The sequence below is a fragment of the Jaculus jaculus genome, chromosome 6, assembly GCF_020740685.1.
Source record: "Jaculus jaculus isolate mJacJac1 chromosome 6, mJacJac1.mat.Y.cur, whole genome shotgun sequence".
Lineage (NCBI taxonomy): Eukaryota > Metazoa > Chordata > Mammalia > Rodentia > Dipodidae > Jaculus > Jaculus jaculus.
The window spans coordinates 101,228,866-101,256,344 of record NC_059107.1 but is presented as its reverse complement, the minus strand read 5'-3'; the positions used below and the strand labels follow the sequence as shown (position 1 = coordinate 101,256,344).

The 27,479-nt window shown below is 45.9% G+C and overlaps 1 protein-coding gene across 1 annotated transcript in view; it reads right to left on the bottom strand.

Annotated features, from left to right (window-relative positions):
• Positions 1-26,600, bottom strand: part of Kif5a (kinesin family member 5A) — a 55,115-nt gene extending 28,515 nt beyond the window's left edge. Inside the window, exon 1 of the mRNA XM_004650026.2 lies at positions 26,248-26,600. Coding sequence (XP_004650083.2) covers positions 26,248-26,376 — 129 coding nt within the window. The 5' untranslated portion in view covers positions 26,377-26,600. The remainder of the gene's footprint in view (positions 1-26,247) is intronic.
• Between the last annotated feature and the right edge of the window lie 879 nt (positions 26,601-27,479).

The following is a 27,479-nucleotide window of genomic DNA, read 5'->3' as shown; positions in this document are numbered from 1 at the left end:
CTGAGGTCCTTAGGCTTCACAGGCAAGCGCTTAACTGCTAAGCCATCTCTCCAGCCTCCTTATTTATTTATTTGAGAGAGACAGACCAAAAAAGAGGCAGAGAGAGAGAGTGAGTATGGGCATGCCAGGACTTCCAGCCTTTGCAAACAAATTCCAGCTGCATTAGCCATTTTGTGCATGTGGCTTTAAATGGGTACTAGGGAATCAACCTCGGTCATTAGGCTTTGCAGGCAAGCACCTTAACCACTGAGCTATCTCTCCAGCCCCTCTATCTTTTTCTTTCTCTCAAACAAATAATAAATAATAAAAAATATTTCCTCAATAGATCTATACATCTAGATATGGAAAGTCTTCAAGATGTGTTAAGTGCCAGACATGGTGGCCCACACCTTTAATCCCAGCACTTGGGAGGCAGAGGTACTCATTATGAGTTCAAGGTCAGCCTGGGACTACAGAGTTCCAGGTCAGGCTGGGGTACAGGGAGACTCTACCTTGAAAAAAAGAAAAAGAAAAAAGAAAGATGTGTTAAGTGAAAGATGTAAAATTCATGGCAGGGGTACAGCATATTCCTTATAATATAAATGGAGCCCTACAATGAAAGCTGTTGTGCAAACACTAACACAAATTCTCTATAAAATCAAAAACATGGGCTGGAGAGATGGCTTAGTGGTTAAGGCACTTGCCTACAAATCTAAGGACCCAAGTTCAATTCCCCAGAACCCATATAAGCCAGATGCAAATGGTGGTGTGTGTGTCTTGCTCATTCTCTCTCTCTCATAAATAAATAAGTAGCTGGGCGTGATGGCACACACCTTTCATTCCAGCACTCAGGAGGTAGAGATAGGAGGATTGCCATGAGTTTGAGGCCACTTTGAGACTACATAGTGAATTCCAGGTCAGCCTAGGCTGGGCTAGAGCAAGACCCTACCTAGAAAAAGCCAACAACAACAACAACAAAATAAATCATTAAACACATAAATAAAGTCAAAAACATGTACCCTTTAAGGGACTATAGCTCAGTGGGACAGAACTTGCCTAACAAGCATGAAACCAAGCCAACAATCTCAAATGAAAAAAATAAACAAGAAAAAAACCCTGAAGCGAATCATTGAGACCCACAAGTAGTACTTTGCTTCACTTGGTTTAAATTTTGCAAATCATGTACCTTAACAAGAAAGTTAAAGATACAACACATTTATAAAATGCAAGGAGCTGAGCAAAGACTAAATTGACATCTAATCGTATTTAAGGTCAGCTTTGCTAAGACAATCATACTGCATTTCTCAGAAGGGTCAGATTTCTCAGTTATTTTTCCTTGTTGGTCAGTGTACAGAAACTATGACTTGTCAAATCGCTTTCCTATTGGATCCACTAATGCCCAACTAAAATGTCACCCATAGCAGAGTTTGAGAGGCAAAGTTTTTATTTGTTTGCTTGTTTGAATTTTTTTCAACAAGGGTCTCACTCTAGTGTAGGCTGACCAGGAACTCACTCTATTGTCCCAGGCTGGCATCCAACTCATTTTACACACACACACACACACACACACACACACATACACACACACACACGCACACACAAAGCCTCAGCTTGGTGGGAGAGATGGCTTAGCAGTTAAGGCACCTGCCTGAGAAGCCTAAGGACCCAGGTTCAACTCACCAGAACCCATGTTAGCCAGATGCACAAAGTGGCATATACGTCTGGAGTTTCTTTGCAGTAGCTAGAGACCCTGGCACACACATCCTCTCTCTCTTCTTTCTGTAATAAATTCACCATATGTATATACATAGTTTTGTTTTGTTTTTCAAGGTAGGGTCTCACTCTTTAGCCCTGACTGACCTGGAATTCACTACTTCAGCCTCCCAAGTGTTAGGATTAAAGGCATGTGCCAACATACCTAGCTAAAAATAAATAACTAAATAAATGTTAAAAAAAAAAAAAAAAGCACACCAATTCTGTATCTCTCCTTTCTCTCTCTCTAAAATGAAAACAAAAGAAAAAACAGGTGTGGTGGTGCACGCCTTTAATCCCAGCACTGGGAGGCAGAGGAAGGATGATCACTGTGAGTTCAAGACCACTCTGAGACTCCATAGTGAATTCCAGGTCAGCCTGGGCTAGAGTGAGACCTTACCTCGAAAAATCAAAAAAACAAAAAACAAACAAACAAACAAAAAAAAAAAACCCTCTGCTGTTGTGCGGATGTTGTGGGGAGAGCCTCTGCTGTTGAGCCCAGAGGAAAAAAAGAAGGCCAAAAAGGGGCTGGGGAGACGGCTCAGGGTTAAAGGTGCTGCTTGCATCACTACATGCGGCTGTCCCCCACCTTTTAAATGTTTTAATGTCAAAGATAAGACAATAATGCATTCATTTGGTGTTTTCCTCATTTTTCTTTATATAAATGAAAAACTTTTGGGCAGGAGAGATGGCTTAGCAGTTAAGAAGTTTGTCTGGATGGCTTAGCAGTTAAGGGCTTGCCTGTGAAGCCTAAGGACCCCGGTTCAAGGCTCAGTTCCCCAGGTCCCACGTTAGCCAGATGCACAAGGGGGTGCACGCATCTGGAGTTCGTTTGCAGAGGCTGGAAGCCCTGGTGCGCCCATTCTCTCTCTCCCTCTATCTGTCTTTCTCTCTGTGTCTGTCACTCTCAAATAAATAAATAAATAAAAATAAATAAAATTAGAAAAGAAGTTTGTCTGTGAAGCCAAAGGACCCAGGTTAGATTCCCTAGGGCCCATGGAAGCCAGATGCACAACGTGACACATGTATCTGGAGTTTGTTTGCAGAGGCTGAAGGTCCTAGCACACCTATTCTCTCTATCTATCTGAAATAAATATAATATCTAAGTGAAAAACTTTAAAAATAATTGTATTTATTTATTTATTTATTTGGTGAGGCAGGTCTCACTCTAGCCCAAGCTGGTCTTGAACTCGGTGATCCTTCTACCTCAGCCTGATTTTTTTTATATATATATATATATATATATATATATATATATATTAATATATATATTAAAAAAAATTAGCTGGGCATGGTGGTGCAGGCCTTTAACCCCAGCACTTGGGAGACAGAGTTTGAAAGACCACCATGAGTTTGAGGCCACCCTGAGACTACAGAGTGAATTTCAGGTTAGCCTGGTCTCGAGTGAAACCTATACCTCAACCCCCACCCTCCAAAAAAAATTAGTAGTAGGAATGTAGCTCAGTTGAAGGAATGTTTGCATGGCATGTATAAAGCTCTGAATTCAATACACAGAATCCCATAAACCAGGTGAGAGGGCACACACCTGTAATCCCAGCACTAGGGATGTGGAGGTTTTCAAGGTAGGGTCTGACTGTAGTCCAGACTGACCTGGAATTCACTCTTTAGTCTCAGGGTGGCCTTGAACTCACAGCAATCTTCCTACCTCTGCCTCCCAAGTGCTGGGATTAAAGGTGTGTGCCAAAACACATGGTTATTTTTTTTTTTTAATTTTTAATTTTAGAGAGAGAGAAAGGAGAGATAGAGAATCAGTGTGCCAGGGCCTCAGCCACTGCACTTGAACTCCGGACACTTTCACCACCTAGTGGGCATGTGCGACCTTGCACTTGGTTCGCCTTTGTGCATCTAGCTAACATAGGATCTCGAGAGTAGAACATGGGTCCTGAGGCGTTGCAGGCAAGCCATTTCTCCAGCTCTTTTCTGTTTTTTTTTTTTTTTTTAATGTGGGGTCTGAGGATTGAACCTGGGTACTCAGGCTTGAGCAGTGAATGCTTTCTCTACTGAGCCATCTCCTTTATGTGTGTGTGGTTTTTCAAGGTCGGGTCTCACGCTAGCCCAGGCTGTCCTGGAATTCACTACGTGGTCTCGGGTTAGCCTTGAACTCACAGCGCCCTCCTACCTCTGCCTCCTGAATACTGGGATTAAAGGCATGGGCCACTGTGCCTGATTATCTCCTTTTTAATATATATTTTATTTTATTATTTATTTAAGTGAAAAAGTGAGGGAGATAGAGAGGGCCTCTAGCCACTGCAAACAAACTTTACATGCATGTGTCACCTTGTACATCTGGCTTACCTGGGTCCTAGGGAATTGAACCTGGGTCCTTTGGCTTTGCAAGCAAGCGCCTTAACCACTACACCATTTCTGCAGCTCTGAGCCATCTCTCAAAACTCCTGGTTTGGATTTTTGGGACAGAGTCTCACATTGTAGCCCATGCTGGCCCCAAACTCATGGTAATCCATCCAAGTGCTGGAATTACAGGTGTGAGCCACCATGCCAGTTTGTTTAGTCTTTATTGTTTTTAAAAATATATTTTATTTATTAAAGACAGAGTCAGAGAAAGAGGCAGAAAGAGAGAAAAAAATGGGCATGCCAAGACCTCCAGCCACTACAAACGAACTCCAGGCACATGTGCCACCTTGTGCATCAGGCTTATGTGGGTACTGGGGGAATCAAACCTGGGTCCTTAGGCTTCACAGGCAAGCACCCTAACCACTAAGACATCTCTCCAGCCCTATTTTCTTTAAAATATATATACATACATATATATATTGTTTCTTTGAGGTAGTCGTAGGGTGGCCTTGAACTCACAGCCACCCTCCTACCTCTTTTTTTTGTTTGTTTGTTTTTCTTTTTCGAGGTAGGGTCTCACTGGCTCAGTCTGACCTGGAATTCACTATGTAGTCTCAGGGTGGCCCCGAACTCACAGTGACCTTCCTAACTCTACCTCCTGAGTGCTGGGATTAAAGGCGTGTACCACCATGCCTGGCTTTAAAAATATTTTAATATTTATTATTTATTCATATATTTATTAGAACAAGAGGGGGGAGGGAGAGAGAGAATGGGTACACGAGGGCCTCTATCCATTGCAAATGAATTCCAGAACAAAAAAAACCCAAGAACTGAAGTGTGGCATGGTGGTACACATCTACCTGTGTGGGCGGGGCATGGGGGGGGAAGACAGAAAAAAAAAAGAACTGGTTTGCAGGAAGAATGTAAAAGAGTTTGGAACTTTGGGTGAGGAAAAACCCTGGGAAGCTACAAGCAGAGCTTAATGAGCCATTCTGAAGGTAGTTTGGACGACCAGCAAGCCTAGAGAAATGACAGTGGAGGCCTGAATCATGAGGCTTAAGGGGGACAAGGACTCTATTGAGAACTGAACTAGAAACAGCTTGTATTATTCTATTCTAGCAAAATATTGGGCTGACAGGCTGGAGAGATGGCTTAGTGGTTAAGGCACTTGCCTGTGAAGCTAAGGACCCAAGTTTGACCCTCCGGATCCCACGTTAGCCAGGTGCACAAAGGTGAGGCAAGCGCAAGGTCACACATGCCCACTAAGTTGCAGAGGCGTCTGGAGTGCAATTGTTATGTCTGAGGCCCTGGCGTACCAATTCTCTCTCTCTGCCTTGCTCTCTCTAAAATAAAAAATAAGGAAATAAATATTGGGCTGAGCAGGGCGTGGTGGCACAGGCCTTTAATGCCAGCATTTGGGAGGCAGAGATGGGAGGACTTCCTTGAGTTCAAGGACAGCCTGGGACTACACAGTGAGTTCCAGGTCAACCTGGTATAGAGTGAGACCCTACCTTGAAACAAAAAAAAAAAAAAACAGCAACAAGCAGAGTAAAAAGATATGAAAACTTTGCCATTTGGTGGAGGGAAAGGAGTATTTAAAGTTGCAGACAGGGACTGGGGAGATGGCTCAGAGATTAAAGGCACCTGCTTGCAAAGCCTGATTGCCTAGGTTCAATTCCTCAGTACCCATGTAAAGCCAGACACAAAAAAATGGCATAAGTATTTGGTGTTTGTTTGCAGCAGCAATAGAACCTGTCGCTCCAATGTACACATGCGCACACACCACATAAATAAAAACACTTTTGGGCTGGAGAGATGGCTTAGCAGTTAAGGTGATTGCCACGTAAGCCAGATGCACAAGGTGGCACACCTGTCTGGAGTTTGTTTGCAGTGGTTAGAGGCCTGGGAGCACCCATTCTCTCTCCTTCTCTCTGCCTCTTTCTCTTTGTCTCTCAAAAAAAAATTGTTTTTTGTTTTTCAAGGTAAGGTCTCATTCTAGCCCTGGCTGATCTGGAATTCACTATGTAGTCTCAGGGTGGCCTTAAACTCACAGTGATCCTCCTACCTCTGCCTCCCGAGTTCTGGGATTAAAGGTGTGCGCCACCACACCAGGCTAATAATAATTTTTAAAAATATTTTTGTCCATTTTTTATTTATTTATTTGAGAGCGACAGACACAGAGAGAAAGACAGATAGAGGGAGAGAGAGAGAATGGGCACGCCAGGGCTTCCAGCCACTGCAAACGAACTCCAGATGCGTGCGCCCCTTGTGCATCTGGCTAACGTGGGACCTCGGGAACCGAGCCTTGAACTGGGGTCCTTGGGCTTCACAGGCAAGCGCTTAACTGCTAAGCCATCTCTCCAGCCCATAATGATTTTTTTAAGTTGCAAATGGGGCTGGGGAGAAGACTCAGAAGCCAGAAGCTAAGGACACTTGCTTGCAAAGCCTTCTGGTCAGGATTCAATTTCCCAGCCACCCACATAAAGCCAGAGGGGCATTCTTTTTCTTTTTTTTTTCTTTTTGCCTTTTTGAGGTAGGGTCTTGCTCTATCCCAGGCTGACCTGGAATTCACTTTGAAGCCTCAGGCTCGAATTCACAATGAACTTCCTACCTCAACCTCCTGAGTAAAAGATTAAAGGCATGTGCCACCACAACCCACGGGCATTCAATTTTTTTCTTTTTTCTTTTCATTTTGGTTTTTCAAGGTAGGGTCTCTAGTCCAGGGTGACCTGGAATTCACTATGTAATTTCTGAGTATCCTCGAAGACACAGTGATCCTCCCTACCTCTGCTTTCTGAGTGCTAGGTTTAATGATTAAAGGTGTGTGCCACCATGCCCGACTTAGATGGGCATTCATTGGCAGTAGCAAGAGACCCAGATGCTTCCCTTCCACATACACGAACACGCATGCGCGCGCGTGCAATCAGATACATTTCTTTCTTTCTTTTTCAAGGTAGGGTCTCACTCTAGCTCAGGCTGACCTGGAATTCACTCTGTAGTCTCAGGGTGGCCTCGAACTCTCGGCGATCCTCCTACTTCTGCCTCCCGAGTGCTGGGATTAAAGGCGTGCACCGCCACACCTGGCCAGATACATTTCTTTAAGCTGCAAACAAGGCTGGTCTAGGAAGGCAGCTGTAGTGACGACTGAGATCAGTAGCATTAAAGAGAATGGGTGCTGCACCAGGACAGCAGGGAGGGTGCCTTGAGCGCAGGACCCCACCCAAATGAAGCGCCAGCTCGGGAAAAGGCAAGCTCAGTTGAAAGCAAGCCCTTGTCTGTGGCCATACTACTCCGACGGCTCCTCAGTGTCACTTGAAATAAGACAGCCTGAACTGAGAACAACCTCCCAGGGGCGCGTTTCCTCATGGTTAGCCTAGAAGGTACACAGAGGCCAATGCACGTGTGGTCCAGGGGACCCAAGCTACGTCTCAAGCTGGCAGGAGAATCTGGCAACATCACCCATGTGGTATTGGTTTTGCAGACATAAAAGACGCAGGATTGCACAAGACCATCATAAGAGGAGGAAAAGATCATGACATCAAAATGAGAGACTGATTGAGATGGGGAGGGGATATGATGGAGAATGGAGTTTCAAAGGGGAAAGTGGGGGAGGGAGGGGATTACCATGGGATATTTTTTATATTCATGGAAGTTGGTAATAAAAACTTAAAGAAAAAAAAAAAAAGATGCAGGACTGAAGGGTCCATAGAGTCTCGCAGCAGAGTTCCAGAGAGCCAAACAATGTCTGGTAGGGCCGAAATCCCTGCAAGGAGGAGAGACCGCTGTGCAAAACTGTGAAGGTGAGACCCAAGTTGAAAGGGAGTCCCCACATGTTGGAAGATGTCAGGACCTTGGGACATCCACCACTGAAAGGTCCATGTGTGGAGTAGAGATGTTCCAAGAGCAATGCAGTAGGGATAGAAAGGGCTAGGGCTCCTCAAGCCCTTTGGAGCCCAGAAGGTTCTATCACAAGTCCCAGGTGCCAGACATGGAGCTACAGGATTTGCTTTCTGCCCTAATGGGTTCTGGTTTGGCTTTGGTCCAAGCTTTCCTTGCCATGTGCCCATTCCTATTTTGCAATGGTAATGTTCGCTCTGTGCCCTCGTATGCTGGAAGAATATAACTTGTAACTTGTAGGGTTCATAGTTAAGAGACTGCCTGAGACTCAGAAGAGATTCTGCACTTGCACTTTTCTTTCTTTTTCTTGTTTTTTTTTTTAAATTTTTTATTTATTTATTTGAGAGAAACAGACAGAGAAAGAGGCAGAGAGAGAGAGTGAGAGGAGAGAGAGAATGGGTGCGCCAGGGCCTCCAGCCACTGCAAACGAACTCCAGACGCGTGCGCCCCCTTGTGCATCTGGCTAACGTGGGTCCTGGGGAATCGAGCCTCGAACCAGGGTCCTTAGGCTTCACAGGCAAGCGCTTAACCACAAAGCCATCTCTCCAGCCCTTTTTCTTGGTTTTTCAATGTAGGGTCTCGCTCTGGCCCAGGCTGACCTGGAATTCATTATATAATTTCAGGTTGGCCTTGGCCATCATGCCTCTGCTGCCCGAATGCTGGGATTAGAGGTGTGCATCTCCACACCTGCCTCACTTGTTTTTAAAGGTAGGGTCTCAATCTAGCCCCAGGCTGGTCTTCACAGCAATCCTCCTCCCTCAGCCTCCTGAATAGGGGTTAGGGGTTATAAGCATGAGCTACCACAGGCAGCTGCACTTACACGTGAGATCTTTTTTGTTTGTTCTGTTTGTTTTTTTTTTTTGTTGTTGTTGTTGTTGTTTTTGTTTTGTTTTGTTTTTTCGAGGTAGGGTCTCTGGCTCAGGCTGACCTGGAATTCACTATGTAGTCTCAGGGTAGCCTCGAACTCTTGGAGATCCTCCTACCTCTGCCTCCCAAGTGCTGGGATTAAAGGCGTGGGCCACCACGCCCGGCCTGTTTTTGTTTTTTTGAAGTAAAGTCTGGTTCTAGCTCAGGCTGACCTGGAATTCACTCTGTATTCTCAGGATGGCCTCAAACTTTCAGCAATCCTCCTATCTCTGCCTCCCAAATGCTGGGATTAAAGGCGTGCGCCACCACGCCCTCCCCTTTTCACATAATTCTATTCACCATTAAAAGGTTATTTTGGCCGGGCGTGGTGGCGCATGCCTTTAATCCCAGCACTCAAGAGGCAGAGGTAGGAGGATTTCTTTGAGTTGGAGGCCACCTGAGACTACATAGTTCATTCTAGGTCAGCCTGGGCCAGAGTGAGACCCTACATCGAAAAACCAAAAAAAAAAAAAAAAAGGTATTTTGGCCGGGCATGGTGGTGCATACCTTTGGTTTAGTCCCAGCACTCAGGAAGCAGAGATAGGATTGCTGACAGTTCGAGGCCACCCTGAGACTACATAGTGAATTCCAGGTCAGCCTGAGCTAGAGTGAGACCCTACCTCAAAACACCAAAAATGGAAAAAAAATACAGTGGCTCAGCAGTTAAGGGGCTTGCCTGCAAAGCCCAAGGACCCAAGTTTGATTCACCCACTACCCACATAAAGCCAGATGCACATGATAGTACATGCACCTGGAGTTTATTTGCAGTGGTTGGAGGCACTGATGCGCCCATTCTCTCTCTATTCTCTTGTTTCTCTTTGGTTACACTTAAATAAATAAACTTTTTTTTTGCCAGGCATTTAGGGGCTACAGCTAAACCCTACCTCAAAAAAAAAAAAAAAAAAAAAAGCTTGGCTGGAGGGATGGCTTAGTGGTTAAGGCATTTGCGTGCAAATTCTAAGGATCCAGGTTCAATTCCCCAGTACCCACATAACACAGATGCACAAGAGGGCACATGTGTCTGGAGTTCATTTGCAATGACTGGATCCCCAACACACAGGAGACAGAGGTAGGAGGATCACTGTAAGTTCGAGGCCACCCTGAGACTCCACAGTGAATTCCAGGTCAGCCTGGGCTATAGCAATACCCTACCTCGGAAAAAAAAAACAAAAACAAGGGCTGGAGAGATGGCTTAGTGGTTGAGCACTTGCCTATGAAGCCTAAGGACCCGGGTTTGAGACTTGATTCCTCTGTACCTACGTAAGCCAGATGTACAATGTGGCACACACAATCTAGAGTTCATTTGAAGTGGTGGAGGCCCTGGTGTGCCCATTCTGTCTCTTTATCTGCCTCTTTCTCTTTCTGTTCCTCTCAAAAAAGAAAAAGAAATATAAAAAAATTAAAACAAAAAAAGCAACTTAAGGAAGGAGGAGGTATTTTGTCCAAAGGACCCAGGTTCAATTCTCTAGTACCCACCTAAAGCCAGAAGCACAAGGTGGTACATACGTCTATGAAGCCTAAGGACCCGGGTTTGAGACTTGATTCCTCTGTACCTACGTAAGCCAGATGTACAATGTGGCACACACAATCTAGAGTTCATTTACAGTGGCTGGATGCCCTGGTGAGCCCATTCTCTCTTTCTCTCTGCCTCTTCCTCCCTCTCTCAAATAAATGAATAAATAAATACATTTAAAAAGAAAGAAAGAATCTGAGGCAGGAGGATCATGAATTCCAAGCTACCTTTGCTACCTAGTGAAACCCATTCTCTTAAAAACCAACCAAACATGTCATTCAAGGTGGCCCATCCCTATCAGTAGTCTGAGAAGGACTGTCACAAGTTCAAGGCCAGCCTGGGGTACAGATTATCAAGTCAGTCAGGGCTACATAGATGTCTCAAAAAAAAAAAAAAAAGCATGGGCTGGAGAGATGGCTTAGTGGTTAAGCACTTGCCTGTGAAGCCTAAGGACCCCGGTTCGAGGCTCGGTTCCCCAGGTCCCACGTTAGCCAGATGCACAAGGGGGCTCACGCGTCTGGAGTTCGTTTGCAGAGGCTGGAAGCCCTGGTGCGCCCATTCTCTCTCTCTCCCTCTATCTGTCTTTCTCTCTGTGTCGTGTCTGTTGCTCTCAAATAAATAAATAAATAAAAATATTTTTTAAAAAAGTAGCATTTACGTTGGGAAGACGGCTCTGTGGTTAAAGATGTTTGTTTACAAAGCCCATCAGCACAGGTTCAATTCCTCAGTGGCAAGTGACCTTAGTATACCAATACATTCACATGTGCAAAAAAAATAAATTAATTAATTTTAAAAAAGAAGTAGCATTTAGGGACCCAAGAAACCTGAATAACTTGGTTAAATTAAGGCATGTGGCCAGGCATGATGGCACCTGTCTTTAATCCCAGAACTCTGGTGGTGGAGGTAGGAGGATGTTGTGAATTTGAGGCCAGCCTGAGACTACATAATGAATTCCAGGTTAGCCTGGGCTAGAATGAGACTCTACCTCAAAAACCCAATAATAACAATAAACAAATTAAGGCATTGCTGTTTTACCTCTAGTATTACAACAGGGGTGTTGGGAGGAAGAGACATGAAGGAGCTATCTGGGGTAATGGGAAAGCTCTTGATCTTGATTTGCATAGAGTTATAAGGAGTTGTGTGCTATGAAATGCATTATGCTATTTGCTTAGGATTTGTGGAGTAGCCAAGCGTGGTGGCACACACCTTTAGTCATAGCACTTGGGAGTCAGAGGTAGGAAGATCACTGTGAGTTTGAGGCTAACGTGGGCTAGAGTAAGACCCCGATTTGAAAGAACAAACAAAAAATTTGTCCACTACATATAAGTTATAACTCAATAACTGCTATCATAAATATTTCATAATGTCATAAAGTATTTTATTTATTTATTTGAGAGAGTGAGAGAGAAAGAGGCAGAGAGAGAGAGAATGAGTGTAGCAGGAGTCTAGCAAACCAACTCCAGGTGCGTGTTCCACCCTGTCCATCCAGTTTTACAAGGTTACTGGGGAACTGAACTTGGGTTCTTAGGCTTTGCAGGCAAATGTCTTAACTGCTGATCCATCTGGGATTTGGTGTCCAGAACCAAAATAACAATTATGTAAAAATATTTAATGGGGCTGGAACTATAATTTAGAGGTAGAATGCATGCTTAGTATGTGCAAAGCCCTGAATTAAGGTCAAATTATTAACTGTGCTTTTCTCACGGCAATATTTTTCAATGTTTGTTTGTTTGTTTTGCTTCTACAGGCTTTTCTTTGTCTTTAACTTTGCCAAAAATTAATGCATTGGTGTTATAATTAAATTTTTTTATATGTTTGTTTGAGGTAGGGTATCACTGTAGTCCAGGCTGACCTGAAATTTACTATATAGTCTCAAGCTGGCCTCAAACTCACAGTGATCCTTCTTCTACCTCAGCTTTCGAGTGCACCACCATACCTGGCTCACTTTAATTCTTTTTTTATGATTTTATATTATTTATTAAACAATTTGTTACACATAGATGATTAAAACATCCCACATCTTTTCCTGACTTTAACTTTACCACAAGCATTATTTTTTTTTTCTTTGTTTGAAGCGAGTTCTTTACTCCTAATGCAGCTCAGTGTTTCTCACACCTAGTGGTGAAGAAACAGAAAGGAAGCCGAGCTATCTCAGACCAGTGACTCATCTTCTCTCTACCAATGATCTCTATCCATTCTGCAGGAAGCCAGGCATCCAGCCAAAAGGGATTAAATCTAACTCCCCAGCCAACCTGGTCCCTGCCTCTCCCCTCCTGGGAACATGGGTATTAACATACCCACATTCACAGACTCTCTCACTTGGAACATTCCCCTTGGTAGGATTCCAGAAAGCTCTGGATGAATAAAAATGGAGGGCGCTCTCCAAATGCTGAAATTAAATGTCTTAGCCCAGGCTAAGAAGGAATGGAGCAGAGGGAAGACCAGTAGGATTCTCAGACTCATGAGGATAAAAGAAATTCAAAATGTGTATTTAATAATCTGAGCAAGGAAAGCCATGTGACATATGTTACGACTTCAGGAGTTCTTGGAAAGCCTGATACTTAGTACTTATTTCCCTACTCTTACCTGGGACTTAATTCCAAGTCTAGAACCTTCAGTTGTTGCTTTTGTTGTTGTTGTTGTTGTTTTTGTTTGTTTGTTTTTCAAGGTAGGGTCTCACTCTAGCTCAGGCTGACCTGAAATTCACTATGTAGTCTCAGGGTGGCCTCGAACTCATGTCCTCCTACCTCTGCCTCCCCAGTGCTGGGATTAAAGGTGTGCACCACCATGCCCAACTTGTTAGGTTTTTTAAAAAAATATTTTATCTTTATTTATTTATTTGAGGGTGGGGGAGAGAATGGGCATGTCTCTAGCAGCTGCAAATGAACTCCAGACACATGTGCCACCTTGTGCATCTGCCCTTACATGTGAGTACTGGGGAATTGAACTTGGGTCTTTTAGTGCCTTAACTGCTAAGCCATCTCTCCAGTCCTCCCTTTTTTTTAACAGCACAAAGAGAATAAGAAATACTATATTTATTTATTTATTTGAGAGAATGAAGAAGATATACATAGAGAGTATATAGAGATAATGGCATGCTAGGGCCTCCAGCCACTGCAAACTCCACATGCACGAGCCCCCTTGTGTATCTGGCTTTATATGGGCACTGAAGAATTGAGCCCAGGTCCTTAGGCTATACAGGCAAGCACCACCTTAACCACTGAGCAGGAGATACAGTGGGTGCACCAGGGCCTCCAATTGCTGTAAATGAACTCCAGATGCATATGCCACCTTGTGAACATAGCTTTACATGGACACTTGGCAATCAAACTTGGGTCATTAGACTTTGCAGGAAAGTGCCTTAACTGCTCAGCCAGCTTTCCAGCCCTATTTATTTATTTATTATTTTGGTTTTTCAAGGCAGGGTCTCACTCTAGTCCAGGCTGGCCTGGAATTCACTATGGAGTTTCAGGGTGGCCTTGATCTCAGTGATCCTCCTACCTCTGCCTCCTGAGTGCTAGGATTAAAGGCATGCACCACCATGCCCGGCTGTCCAGCCCTTTTAAAATATCTTATTTGTTTATGAGCAGAGAGAAAGAATGGGTGCACCTGAGCCTTTTGCCACTGGAAACAAATCTCAGATACATGTGCCACTCTGTGCCTTAGGCTCTACATGAGGACTGGGGAATTGAACCTGGGTCAGCAGACTTTGCAAGCAAGCACCTCCCCCACTACTGCTGAGCCATCTCCCTATTCCCCAAATTATCAAATTCTTTTTTATTTTTTGTTATTTTTATTTATTTATTTGAGAGTAACAGACAGAGAGAGAGAGAGAGACAGATAAAGAGAGAGAGAATGGGCACGCCAGGGCCTCCAGCCACTGCAAACGAACTCCAGACACGTACGCCCCCTTGTGCATCTGGCTAATATGGGTCCTGGGGAATTGAGCCTCGAACCAGGGTCCTTAGGCTTCACAAACAAGCGCTTAACCACTAAGGCATCTCTTCAACCCTCTTTTTTTAATATCTTATTTAATTTTAAGCGGGGGGGGGAGGGGGAGAGAGAGAACCTCTTGCCAGTACAAATTCCAAATACATGTGCCACTTTGTGCATCTGGCTTTACGTATCGGAGAATCAAGCCCAGGCCATTAGCTTTTACAAGGAATCTCTTTTATTTCTCAGCCTTTGTTGTTAGTTTTTTTCAAAATACTATATTTCTTTATTTGAGAGAGAGACAGACACAGAGAGAATGAGCACTACAGAACCTCTAGCCACTGCAAACTCCAGACACATGTGGCACTTTGTGCATCTGGCTTATGTGGGTACTGGGTAATCACACCTGGGTCCTTGGGCTTCACAGGCAAGTGCCTTAACCACTAAGCCATCTCTCCAGTCCTGTTGTTAGTTTTTTTGAAACAAGATCTCATTATGTAGCCCAGACTCACAATCCTCCTGCCTCTACCACTCAAGTGCTGTTGTTGGTGTGTTTTGTTGTTGTTGTTGTTGTTTGTTCGTCTGTTTTTCAAGGTACGGTCTCTCTAGCCCAAGCTGACCTGGAATTCACTATGGAGTCTCAGAGTGGCCTCGAACTTGCAGACAAGTGTCTTAACCACTGAGCAATCTCCCCTACCCTCCTTCCTTTTTTTTTTTTTTTTTTTTTTCCTGAGGCAAGCCCAACAGACAGCCTTTTTTTTTTCATGAGTGAGTGAAAGAATTGGCATAGTAGGACCTCCAGCCACTGAAATGGAACTCCAGATCATGTGTGCCCCCAACTTTGCACATGTGTGACTTTGCATATTAGCATCACTGTGCAAAGCCAAAGGACCCAGGTTTGATGCACAAGGTGTGGCATGCTCCTGGAGTTTGTCTGTAGTGGCTGCAGGCCATGGCACACCCATTCCCTCTGTCTCCCTTTGTTTCTTTCTATATCTCTCTCTCTCTCTCAAAAAAAAAAAAAAAAAGTCGGGTGTGGTGGTACAAGCCTTTAATCCCAGCACTTGGGAGGCACAGGTAGGAGGATCACTATAAATTTGAGGCTACATAGTGAATTCCAAGTCAACCTTGGCTAGCACAAGACCCTACCTCAAAAAAAAAAAAAAAAATTGGTAATAAAAGGAAAGAAAAGAAAAAAGTGGGCTGGGGAGATGGATAAGCAGTTAAAGGCACTTGCTTGCAAAGCCTAATGACCCAGGTTTGATTCCCCACTACCCCGGTAAAGCCAGATGCACAAAGTGGCACATGCATATGGAATTTGTTTGCAAACATCTGTTTAATTTAATTTACTTATTTGAGATAGAGAGGGGCAGATAGATGGAGAGCAAGAGACAGAGAAAGAGAGAGAGAGAACGTGTGTGCCACAACCTCTAGCCACTACAAACGAACTCCAAATGAATGTGCCACTTTGTGCATCTGGCTTACGTGGGTCCTGGGGAATTGAACGTGGGTCCTTTGGCTTTTCAGGCTAGCAAGTTGACTGCTAAGCCATCTCTCTAGCCCTGCAAATATTTTTATTCATGTTAGTTTTCTATGGATTCTTCATTCTTCCCTAGAATGACTTGTTTTTATTTAATATTTTCATGAGAATAATTACACCAGTGTTATTCTTTTTCTGCCTCTAGACTATTCCCGTGGGAACTACCTCCATTATTTACATCTCTGACAATGCACAATTACTTTGAATAAAACTGTTATGGGCCAGAAGTGGTGGCATATGCCTTTAATCCCAGCACTCGGGAGGCAGAGGTAGAAGAATCATCATGAGTTTGAGGCCACCCTGAGACGATACACTGAGTTCCAGATCAGTGTGGGCTAAAGTGAAACCCTGCCTAGAAAAAAACAAAACAAAACAAAAAAAAACTGGGATTGAAAATGTTGGTATTCTTTAAAGACGGAGGGGGGAAAGTAAAGATTAATCTGTAGCATGCATCATTCCTTGGCTGAAATAAAGAAACAAAAAGCCTTAAAAAAAAAAAAAAAAACTGTTCTGTGCCCAGAGTGGTGGTACATGTCTTTAATCCCAGCACTTGGGAAACTGAGGTAGGAGAATTGATATGAGTTCAAGGCCAACCTGAGACTACATAGTGAATTCCAGGTAAGCCTGGGCTACAGTGAGACCCTACTTAAAATAAACTGGGGCTGGAGAGATGGCTTAGCAGTTAAGGCATTTGCCTGCAAAACCAAAGGACCCAGGTTCAATTCCCCAGAACCCACATAAACCAGACACACAAGGGGCACATGTGTCTGGAGTTTGTTTTCAGAGGCTGCAGGCCCTGGAATGCCCATTATCTCTCTGTCTATCTCTCTTCTCTCTCTCTCCTTGCAAATAAATGAACTGAAATAAAAAAGAAACTGAATTGTGGACTGGAGAAATGGCTCATAGTTAAAGGTACTTGCTTTTAAACTGACAGCCCAGGTTCAATTCCCAGTACCCACACAAAGCTAGATGCACAGAGTGGCACACGTGTCTGTAGTTCTTTTGCAGTGGCAGTAGGACCTGGCATACCCATACTTATATCACTCAAATAAATAAATAATTTTTTTTAAAAAGACCACCAGGCGTGGTGGTGCACGCCTTTAATCCCAGCACGTGGGAGGCAGAGGCAGGAGGATTGCTGAGAGTTCGAGGCTGCCCTGAGAATAGGTCAGCCTGAGTGAGAGTGAGACCCTACTTCGAAAAAAAACAACCCTGCAGAGCTGGCCATGGTGGTACATGCCTTTATTATTTTGTTTTGTTTTTTGTTTTTCAAGGCAGGGTCTCACTCTCGTTCAGGCTGACCTAGAATTTACTATGTTGTCTCAGGTGGCCTCAAACTCAAGGACATCCTCCTATCTCTGCCTCTCAAGTGGTCTAGAGCAAGACCCTACCTTACAAAACAAAACAGGGCTGAAGAGATGGCTTAGCAGTTAAGGCACTTGCCTCCAAAGCCTAAGGACTCATGTTTGAATCTCTAGATCCCATGTAAGCCAGATGCACAAGGTGATGCAAGCGTGCAAGGCTCAGATGCACACAAGATGGCACACACATGTCTGGAGTTCAAATGCAGTGGTTGGAGGCCCTGGTGCGCAAATTCTCTCTATATCTGATTTAAAAAATGACATTTTTTTTTAAATGAAAAAAACAACTGTAATATGTTTTCAGGGACCATATGGGAAGGAAAAGGATTGCAGATATAGCTATTAAACTCACTTGATTTTATTTTGAGATAGGTAGCCTGGATTGGTCTGGAACTTGTAATCCTCCGACCTCAGCCTTCCAAGCACTGAAACTATAGGCAAGTACTACCATATCCTGTTAGCAAAGACCATTTCTGATGGTCCACTCCCCTGCTGGGCCCCTCTTTGGTTACACATCACCACCAACTTCCAGAACTTCTTTTTTAATTTAAATTTTATTTATTTATTTATTTATTTATTACAGGGAGGGAGAGAGTGGGGAGGAATGAGAATGGGCAGGCCAGGGCCTCTAGCCACTGCAAATAAATTCCAGATGCATGTGCTACCATGTGCATGTGGCTTACGTGGGACGTAGAGAACTGAACCTGGGTCCTCAGGCTTCACAGGCATGCGCCTTAACCACTAAGCTATCTCACCAGCTCCTACCTCCAAAATTTCTTGAAGGTAAATCCCCAAAACCAAACAGAGTTCCTGGCCCAGAGGCTACTCCTCGTGTCTGTTGAACGAACTGTACTAAAGAAGAGAGCAGGGGGCTGGAGAGATGGCTTAGCGGTTAAGCGCTCGCCTGTGAAGCCTATGGATCCCGGTTCAAGGCTCGGTTCCCCAGGTCCCACGTTAGCCAGATGCACAAGGGGGCACACGCATCTGGAGTTCGTTTGCAGAGGCTGGAAGCCCTGGCGCGCCCATTCTCTCTCTCCCTCTATCTGTTTTTCTCTCTGTGTCTGTTGCTCTCAAATAAATAAAGAAAGAAAGAAGAGAGCAGGGATGGAGAGATGGCTTAGTGGTTAAGTTACTTGCCGGTGAAGCCCAAGGACCCATGTTCTTAAAAAAAAAAAGTTTAAAAAAAGGGGCGGGCCACAGCTAGGCATGCACATGCCTTTAATCCCAGCACCCAGGAGGTAGAGATGGGATTGCTGTGAGTTCAAGGCCTCCCTGAGACTACATAGTGAATTCCAAGTCAGCCTGGGCTAGATTGAGACTCTAGCTAGAAAAATAAAAGAGAGAGAGAGAGAGAGAGAGAGAGAGAGAGAGAGAGAGGACAAGAATATACTAGAAAATTAGAGATGTTGAGACAATTAGTAGGGGACAAAGTGTTTGGTACCTCCCAATTTTAGTTTGAGGGAGACAGCATATACAAAATAGCATCCTTTTATTTAATTTTTAGACATGGTCTCTCTACCTAACCAGGCTGGCCTTGAACTTTCAATTCCCCTCCTCAGTCTCTTTAGTGCTAAGATTAAAGAGTATGTACCACTATGCCCAGATAACATTTAATTTGTGTCAAGAGTATGTTGTTGCCAGGCATGGTGATGCATGCCTTTAATCCCAGCATTCAGAAAGCAGAGATAGGACAATCACCATGAGTTCAAGGCCACCCTAAGACTACATAGTGAATTCCAGGTCAGCCTGGCTTACAGTGAGACTCTACGTCAAAAAAAACAATAATAAAAAGAGTATGTTGTTGGGCCCTGGAGAGATGGCTCAAGGGGTAACATGACTGCCATTCAAATATGAGGGCCTGAGTTTGCATCCCCTTAACCTATGTAAAATGTCAGGTGTGATAGCATGCACCTATAATCCCAGCACTGGGGAGATGGAGACAGAATCCCTGGGCCTCAACGGCTACTTAGACTAGACAAATTGATATGCTCTAGGTTCAGCAAGAGACCCTGTCTCAAAGAATATGGTGGGGCCATGGTGTGGTGGAGCACACCTGTAATCCTAGCACTCGGGAGGCACAGGTAGGAGGATCGCTGTGAGTCTGAGGCCAGCCTGGGATTATATAGTGAATTCCAGATCAGCCTGGGCTAGAGTGAGACCCTACCTCGAAAAAAAAACAATAATAAGATGGAGAGCAACTGAAGAAAAACCACTGATATTGACCTCTGGTCTCCACTTGAACACACATACACATGTGCATCCTCACTCACAGTTCTACCCCCACACACACTAACACATGTACATACACACATACCACATACACATAAACATGCAAAAAAAAAAGTTTATTCTTGAGCAGTGAATCACACCTGTAATCCCAACACAAAGCTGAGGTAGGAGGACTATCTCAAATTCAAGGTCAATCAATGTGTAAAGACTAGTCAGGGCCATATAACAAGACCTTCTCTCAAAATATTAAACAACAACAACAACAACAAAAGCTGGGCATGGTGGTGCATGCCCTCAGGAGGCAGAGGTAGGAGGATCGCCATGAGTTCGAGGCCACCCTGATAATACAGAGTGAATTCCAGGTCAGCCTGTGCTAGAGTAAGACCCTACCCTGAAAAACAAAAATAGAAACAGAAACAAAAACAAAAAAGCAAAATGAGCTATAGAGATGGCCTAGCAGTTAAGGCATTTGCCTGTGAAGCCAAAGTACCCTGGTTCAATTCCCCCAGGACCCATGAAAGCCAGATGCACAAGGTAGTCCATGCATCTGGAGTTCATTTTCAGTGTCCAGAGGCCCTGGTGTGTCCATTCTCTCTCCCTCTTTCCTTCACCTTCACTCTCTCTCATAAATAAAAATTTGAAAATTAACAAATGAAAAAACAAGCAGGGCATGGTGGCACATGCCTTTAATCCCAGCACTCAGGAGGCAGAGGTAGGAGGATTACCATGAGTTTGAGGCCACCCTGAGAGTACATAGTAAATTCCAGGACATCCTGAGCTACAGTGAGACCCTGCATTGAAAAACCACACACACACACACACACACACACACACACACACACACACACAAGCAAAATAAAACAAATAGAATTACTATTACCGTGTGTGTGCTACTGTGCTAAGAAGTTAATACACATGATTTCATTTGATGGTCACAATAATCCTGAAGTGGGTACTGAAATTACCATTTTATAAATAAGGAATTGAGACTCAGAGAGGTCAAGTAGCCTGGCCACGGTCACACAGCTAAGACAAGGTACAGCACAACTGCAAGCCTAATCAACTCAAAGTGATCAAAGAACTTCAATTGTCAATCCTGTGTCATAATCTCCTGGCTCTTTCACTGCCTCATACAACCTTACCTTGTTTGTTTCTCCAAAGGTCTCAAAAGGAACTAAAGCTGCCAGACGTGGTGACACATGCCTTTAATCTCAGCACTCGGGAGGCAGAGGTGGGAGGATCGCCATGAGTTCCAGGCCACCCTGAGACTACACAGTTAATTCCAGGACAGCCTGGACCAGAGTGAGACCCTACCTCAAAAAACTAAGAAAAAAAAAAAAGGAACTGACGCCTTTCGTTACTCTCTTTGTGCAACCTCATCCCCATTTTCAGAAGCAATTGTCTCTCCAATCCTTTCAGAAGGCCTCCCTCACCCTTGATCTCCTGGTAATTGCTCATCAGGCTTGCTGGCAAAGAGTCAGAGACCAGAAGACCGGTTCCACTAAAATCCTCCTCAGCAGCCTCTGTACCTGTAAGAAATGTCCCTGAGATAGCTCCCAGCCCTGCAAGCTTCGCCCTCTTCCCAGCTTTCTCCAGAGAACCTCTCGGGAGTGCCATGGTCCAGGTTTCAGCTTCTCCTTGACCTCACTCCAAGCCTCCCTGTTGCCAATTTGTCCACGTGTGCAGGAAAGCTCCCAGCACCAAGCTATGGTTTTCTATCAGCATGTGCTGACCAAATCCAAAAGGAGCAACCAGGGGCCCAAAGACCTGCTCATCTGTCAAAAAGGCACCTGGTGGAAGGAGCCTAAACTTGAAATGCCAGGCCTGATTTCCATGGTGACACACTCCTGAGGATTGTTGCCATGACAATGCTGGAGAGACACTGGCCACAGTGAACATCACCTCCCCTTTCCAATTTCCTTTATGATACTCCCCCAAAACTAAGGCAAACCCTGCTCCCCTCAGACAGTAAGAAGTCCAAAAGCCATGGCGGGAGCACATACCTGTCCTCCTCAAACTCACGTGGCTGAGGTAGGTGGATGGAGAGACTAAGGCCAGGTTGGAACACAGAGTTCCAGGCCAGCCTAGAACACATTGGGAGACTTTGTCTCAAAAACCAAAAAACAGGGGCTGAAGAGATGGCTTAACGGTTAAGGCGTTTGCCTGCAAAGCCAAAGGACCCAGGTTGATTCTCCAGGACCTATGTAAGCCAAATGCACAAGAGGGAGCATGCATATGGACTTTGTTTGCAGTGGCTGGAGGCCCTGGCATGTCCTTTCTCTCTCTGTCTCTCTTCTCTCTCTCTCTCTGCTTGCAAATTAAAAAAAAAGAAAAAGAAAGCCTGGTGTGGTGGTGCACACCTTTAATCCCAGCACTCAGGAGGCAGAAGTAGGAGGATTGCCATGAGTTCAAGGCCACTCTGAGACTACATAGTGAATTCCAGGACAGCCTGAGCTAGAGTGAAACCACATGCATCTGAAATTTAAAACAAAACAAAACAAACAAAAACAGGGCTGCACAGGTGACTTAGCAGTTAAGGCACTAGCTTGCGAAACCAAAGGACCCAGATTGGATTCCCCAGGACCCACGTAAACCAGATGCACAGGATGGAGCATGCATTTGGAGTTTGTCTGCAGTGGCTAAAGGCCCTGGCACACCCATTCTCTCTGTGTTTCTCTCTCTCTCCCTCTCTCGAATAAATAAATAAAATTGAGCTCTTAAAAATTCACATTTTAAAAGTTCAGTATAAAAAGCCGGGTGTGGTGGCACACACCTTTAATCCCAGCACTCGGGAGGCAGAGGTAGGAGGATCACTGTGAGTTCAAGGCCACCCTGATACTGCATAGTGAATTCCAGGTCAGCCTGGGCTAGAGTGAGACCCCACTTCAAAAAACAAATAAATAAAACAGATAGAGCTCGGCGTGGTGGTGGCGTATGCCTTTAATCCCAGCACTTGGGAGGCAGAAGTAGGAGAATCACCATGAGTTCGAGGCCATCCTAAGACTACATCATGAATTCTAGGTCAGCCTGGGGTAGAGTGAGACCCTACTTCGAAAAACCAAAAAGACAGTAGGGGCTGGAGAGAGAGCTTAGTGGTTAAGGCACTTGCCTGCAAAGCCAAAGGACCCAGGTTCAATTTCCAGATACACATGTAAGCCAGATGCACAAGGTGTCACATGCATATGGAGTTCATTTGCAGTGGCTGGAGGTCCTGAGTCACCCATTCTCTCTATCTGCCTCTCTCTCTCTTTCAAAATAAAATTAAATTAATAAAATATTTTTTTTTTAAAGTGAGGAGCCAGGCATGGTGACACACGCCTTTAATCTCACGGCTCAGCTCAGGAGGCAGAGGTAGGAGGATCACTGCGAGTTGGAGGCCACCCTGAGGCTGCATAGTTAATTCCAAGTCAGCCTGAGCTAGAGTGAGACCCTACCTCGCAAAACAAAACAAAACAAAAAAAAAAAAAAAGAGCCAGGAATAATGGCCCATGGCTATAATTCTAACTCTCAGGAGTTTGAGGTAGGAATAAGTTCCAAATCAGCCTAGGCTAGAGTGAGACCCTGCCACAAAACAAAACAAACAAAAAATCTACTTAGAAAAGAAAAAACAAAACAAAACAAAAACTTACTTAAATTTTCAGAAACTTGAGAGAGCGAATTTTGGAGTGACTGGAGAGGAAGTGAGTAAAAAAGAGAGATGGTGCGTGTGTGTTTCCTCGCTGCTATCCTTCCCACATCTGATAGAGATGCAACAGCCTACACACAGAGAATGAGAAAGACCAGAGCGGGACAACAATGATAAAGATCAGAGAGATACAACAGGTTCATTAAAAAAAAGTCACACTGGGCTCGGCATGGTGGCACACACCTTTAATCCCAGCACTGGGGAGGACCACTGTGAGTTCAAGGCCAGCCTGAGACTATGTCGTGAATTCCAGGTCAGCCTTGGCTAAAGTGAGACCCTACCTCAACGACCTCCCCACAAAAAGTCACATTGAGTTCTAAGTGTAAAAAAAGAAAAATGAGCTGGGTGTGGTAGCACACACCTTTTAATGCCAGCACTCAGAGGCAGACATAGGAGGAATCACTGTGAGTTTGAGGCCAACCTGGACTACAGAGTGAGTTCCATGGCTGCCTGTGCTAGAGTTAGACTGATCAAGCCCCACCTCCTACCCCCTCCCCAACACACACACACAAAGAGAAAAGAGATACTGCACGCATACACACACACACACACACACACACACACACACACACACACACACACACCATGACCCAGGCACCCTTCACCCTTCTACCATAACTTGGGCCATAAGCTTTGTGTACTCCAATCCTCCAGCTGAGAGAGGAGGCAGGGGAGAAGGGGAGAGACAAGGGTTAGGGCCGTCTGTCCAGCTTAGTGTCCTGCCCTCTGCAAACAGAAGGAAGCCCGGGATCATGAACAAGGGCCTCTGAGGCCCAGAGAAAACTGCAGTGCTACCCTGGAGAGAAAAGAGAGCCGGCCCAGGAGGGCGCAGGGGCTGCTGGCTCTGGGGAGGCTGATTATTCTCTCCACTCTCATCTGCTCTTCCCTCATCTTGCTAGACAGAGTCAGCAGCAGCTTCCTCCACTGATCAGACAGATCGCCGCACACTGGCCCCCAGTGAGAGAGAGCAGAAAAGAGGAAAAGGAGTAGGCAGTGTTGCCTCACTGCGACCCCCAAGGATCTTCTCAAAACCGGCTCGTTCATCAGGGTGAATGAAGAATGAAGGCAAGCTGTGTCTGAGACAAAATGGCCCCCATCAGCATCTATCTTGAGGGAGAGATTGACATGAGGGCTTGGACAGACACTGAGACAAAGGTAAAGCCTTATAAATATATCATCTTCTAGCAGTGGAGAGGCTGTGGCGTCTGAACTGGCAAGGGGCCCTGGCCTTCTCTTCACCTCCCTTCCCACCCCTGCCCCATGCCTCTCATAGCTTTGCTGGGCTGACCGGATGGACAGATCCCTCCTCCCAATGTCACCCACACCCTGACCCGTTCCACCTAGCAGGATGGCTCACAAAACGGGAAGAAGACCACTCACATTTACTGGTTAAACCTGGACCAAGGAAGTTAACTTTAAAGTGGAAGCCCTTTGTGGAATTTGCTTCCCAAGACCACCCACCTCCTTGTTTCTCAGTCTTTATGTCTCAGGGGAACCTTGAGCTTCAACTCTCCTAGCTGAAGCTTGCTGTCCAGGTTACTTAGCAAACAGGGGACTCTCAGGGCCGATCAGGGCTTTATTTCAGCCTGGCCAAACAGGCCAGACAGCAAGGTTTAGGACTCCCAAAGCAAAGCAAACAGAAGTGCCTTCCTTGTGGCAAATACACCCACATATAAACACACGTACAAGGCAAAAGCACCGTGAGTTTACAGTATGAGGGAGCGTGGTGATGACGGGGAAGGAAGGGAGAAGGGAGGAAGGGGGGAAGGGGAGGACTTGGGATTATCTCTATGACATGTTTACCGAAAAGTCCCGTCCTTAACTCAGAAGAGCCACGCATCCTCCCTTCATTCTTTTTACAAAGTATATTTCCAACTGCGTTATGCCAAGTACTATGGATTAAGACACAATAAGAAGTGTCCCTGACCTTGAGGGTTGCCCTCACGTGTGCCCCTCCCTTCTGAATGTGGCAAGTTTCCTGGCCTAGTGTCTCCCAAACACTACAGAACGCAACCCCAGATCTTACCACATACATAGTCTAGGGAAGGTAGAGTGGGCAAGGCCTCAAAATTCCCTTTAAGCCATCACACACAAAGATCCAGGACAGAAGTCTTGGGAGGTGATATGATATAAATGGGGGAAAAAAAGTGAGTTTTGGAGTCACAGACTCTGGTTAAGAAGTGTAGCTTGAACAGATCTATGGATTCCCAGCATGACCTTGAGAAAGTCATTCAACTTCTCTGGGCCTTAATCTGTAAAATGGAAATATCAACACTAGCTCAGAGAGCTATTTTGAGGATTAAATAACCATACAGTAACAAGTATACAGTAAGTATTGATCCTTACTCTTAAAGTCTTCTTCATGGGTAGGGGCTGCCATGAAGAGGTGACAGTCAATTGTTAACTTTTATTAGGTCGTCAAGAAAAGATGAATAAGCAAGTACGTATTACCATCTTGGTATTTGGTCATTTTTACTTGGGAGGGGCTTACAGAGTCTGAAATCCCCTTGCTACTGCACTTGGGATGAAAGTCAAATATCTCCTTAGGTTTACGGCGCTCCCCCCACCCCACCCCCCGCCCGCCGGGGTGTGGCATCCATCTATTTCCTTCCCAGAAAACCTTTCATTAGACCAGCACTCTGTCCCAGGTCCTCTCTGTAACTACTTCAGGGGATGATGGAGGGTTTGGTTCCACAACCCACTCCCGCTCCTACCTCCACAGAGACCCTAGCCTGCCCACTTCCCATCTAGCCCACCCACTAACCTTTTCTTCCTTTCTTGAGGTAGAAATCTGAGCCAGTGACAAAGAGAAAAATGCTTTTTCGGGGGGGGGGGGCAAAAACATCAGGAAAAAGGGCAACTGGCTCTAAAAGGTGGATACGCTGCAAGAGAGTAGCAAAAGACAGTTAAGGCTCCCATGGACCGGGAAGGGGCCCCCTCCCACTCTGCAGAGGCTCGGCTGCCGGCCTGCCCAGGCCACACCCAGCCATCCTGATGCAGGGAAAGTAGGGGCTGCGGCTAAGAGGAAGATGGGGGGGTGGGTGCAGAATGACAGGCAGAGGGGCGATGTCTCCGCAGGGTTGGGGGTTGATTTAGAATCCCGATCCCTCCCTGAATTGCCTCCCGAGGCCGCACTCACCCCAATAATGACGCTGTCGTCCCCTTGGAAAATGGGGATGAACTTGTCCCCCCGCAGAATCTCGGCCTGGTTCAAGGGCCGAAATCGGCAAAGCACCTTGATGCTGCATTCGTTGTTGGTCTCCGCCATGGCGATGGCCGGCGCGGGGCTGGGGTACTTCTCTGGCTGCAGGGTGGGTAGCGTGTGCTCCGGAGGAAGGGAGCGCTCCGCCGAGGTGCAGGCGGAGGACCGGCGACGGGGTGGCTGGGGACCAGAAAGCAGCTGGTGGGACCGACCGGTCGGAGGCAGGGAGCCGGGCCCGGTGCACGCGATCCGCGTCCTGCGGCACTGGGATGCGGGCGAGCCGGGCGTCTGGTCCTCGTAGCGCGCTGCCTCTCCGCCCCTCGCGCTGCAGCCGCGCTGCGGGCCTGGGCGGGGCGCGGCGGGGCGCGGCGGAGCGGCGGGGGCGGGGCTTGCTTCGCGGGGGGGGGGGATCCTCCCCGACGTCCACCACCCGAAAGGTGGGACCTGGCCTCTCTCCCCTCCCCTGCACCCCCGCCGCCGGCTGCAGCAGATGATCGTGCCCTCACCCCGTCTTCTCGCAGCTCCCTCGCTGCATCCCACTCCCACACCCGCGACCTGTCCGGGCCTCCTCAGACTCCACCTCCTGGAAGGGATGAGGGCTCTGAAGTGGGTCTGATGCCTGCCTGGGGAAAAAGCGTAAACAGGGCTTCTGCTCCCTTTATTTCAGAGCTGCGCGCCCTGCCCCGCCACAGTCCCCTCTCCAGACCTGAACCACACTTACCTCTCTGCCAGCCACCGCCCCCCCCCCCCACACACACCACACCTCAAAAGCACAAAAGACCCAGACAGCCTTCAAGGCAGCTGCCTGCACACCTATAGAAGCGGTGCCCCGGTTGCCGACGCCAGAGAGGAATGGTAAGAAGGTCTGGCTACTTACTTGTCAACGAAAGGTGTGCATTCTACGTTTTGCACCACATACCATCAGGTCCCCAGGTCCTGTTCTGGACTCTCAACATTCAAAGGGACATCATGTGCTCAGCTGTGCTTGGGGTAAAGGTAGGCAGGATTAACTATTGCAAGAGCATGGGAGCCCTAAAACCTGAGAAAGGAGAGATGGTGGAGACAGGTAAGGCCAGACGGCTTTGAGAGCATCTCCTGGTCCTATACTTGCATGTGGGTCTCAGGCAGGCTTAGACACCTAAGTGTGTTATTTTCTGGCCCATTTACTC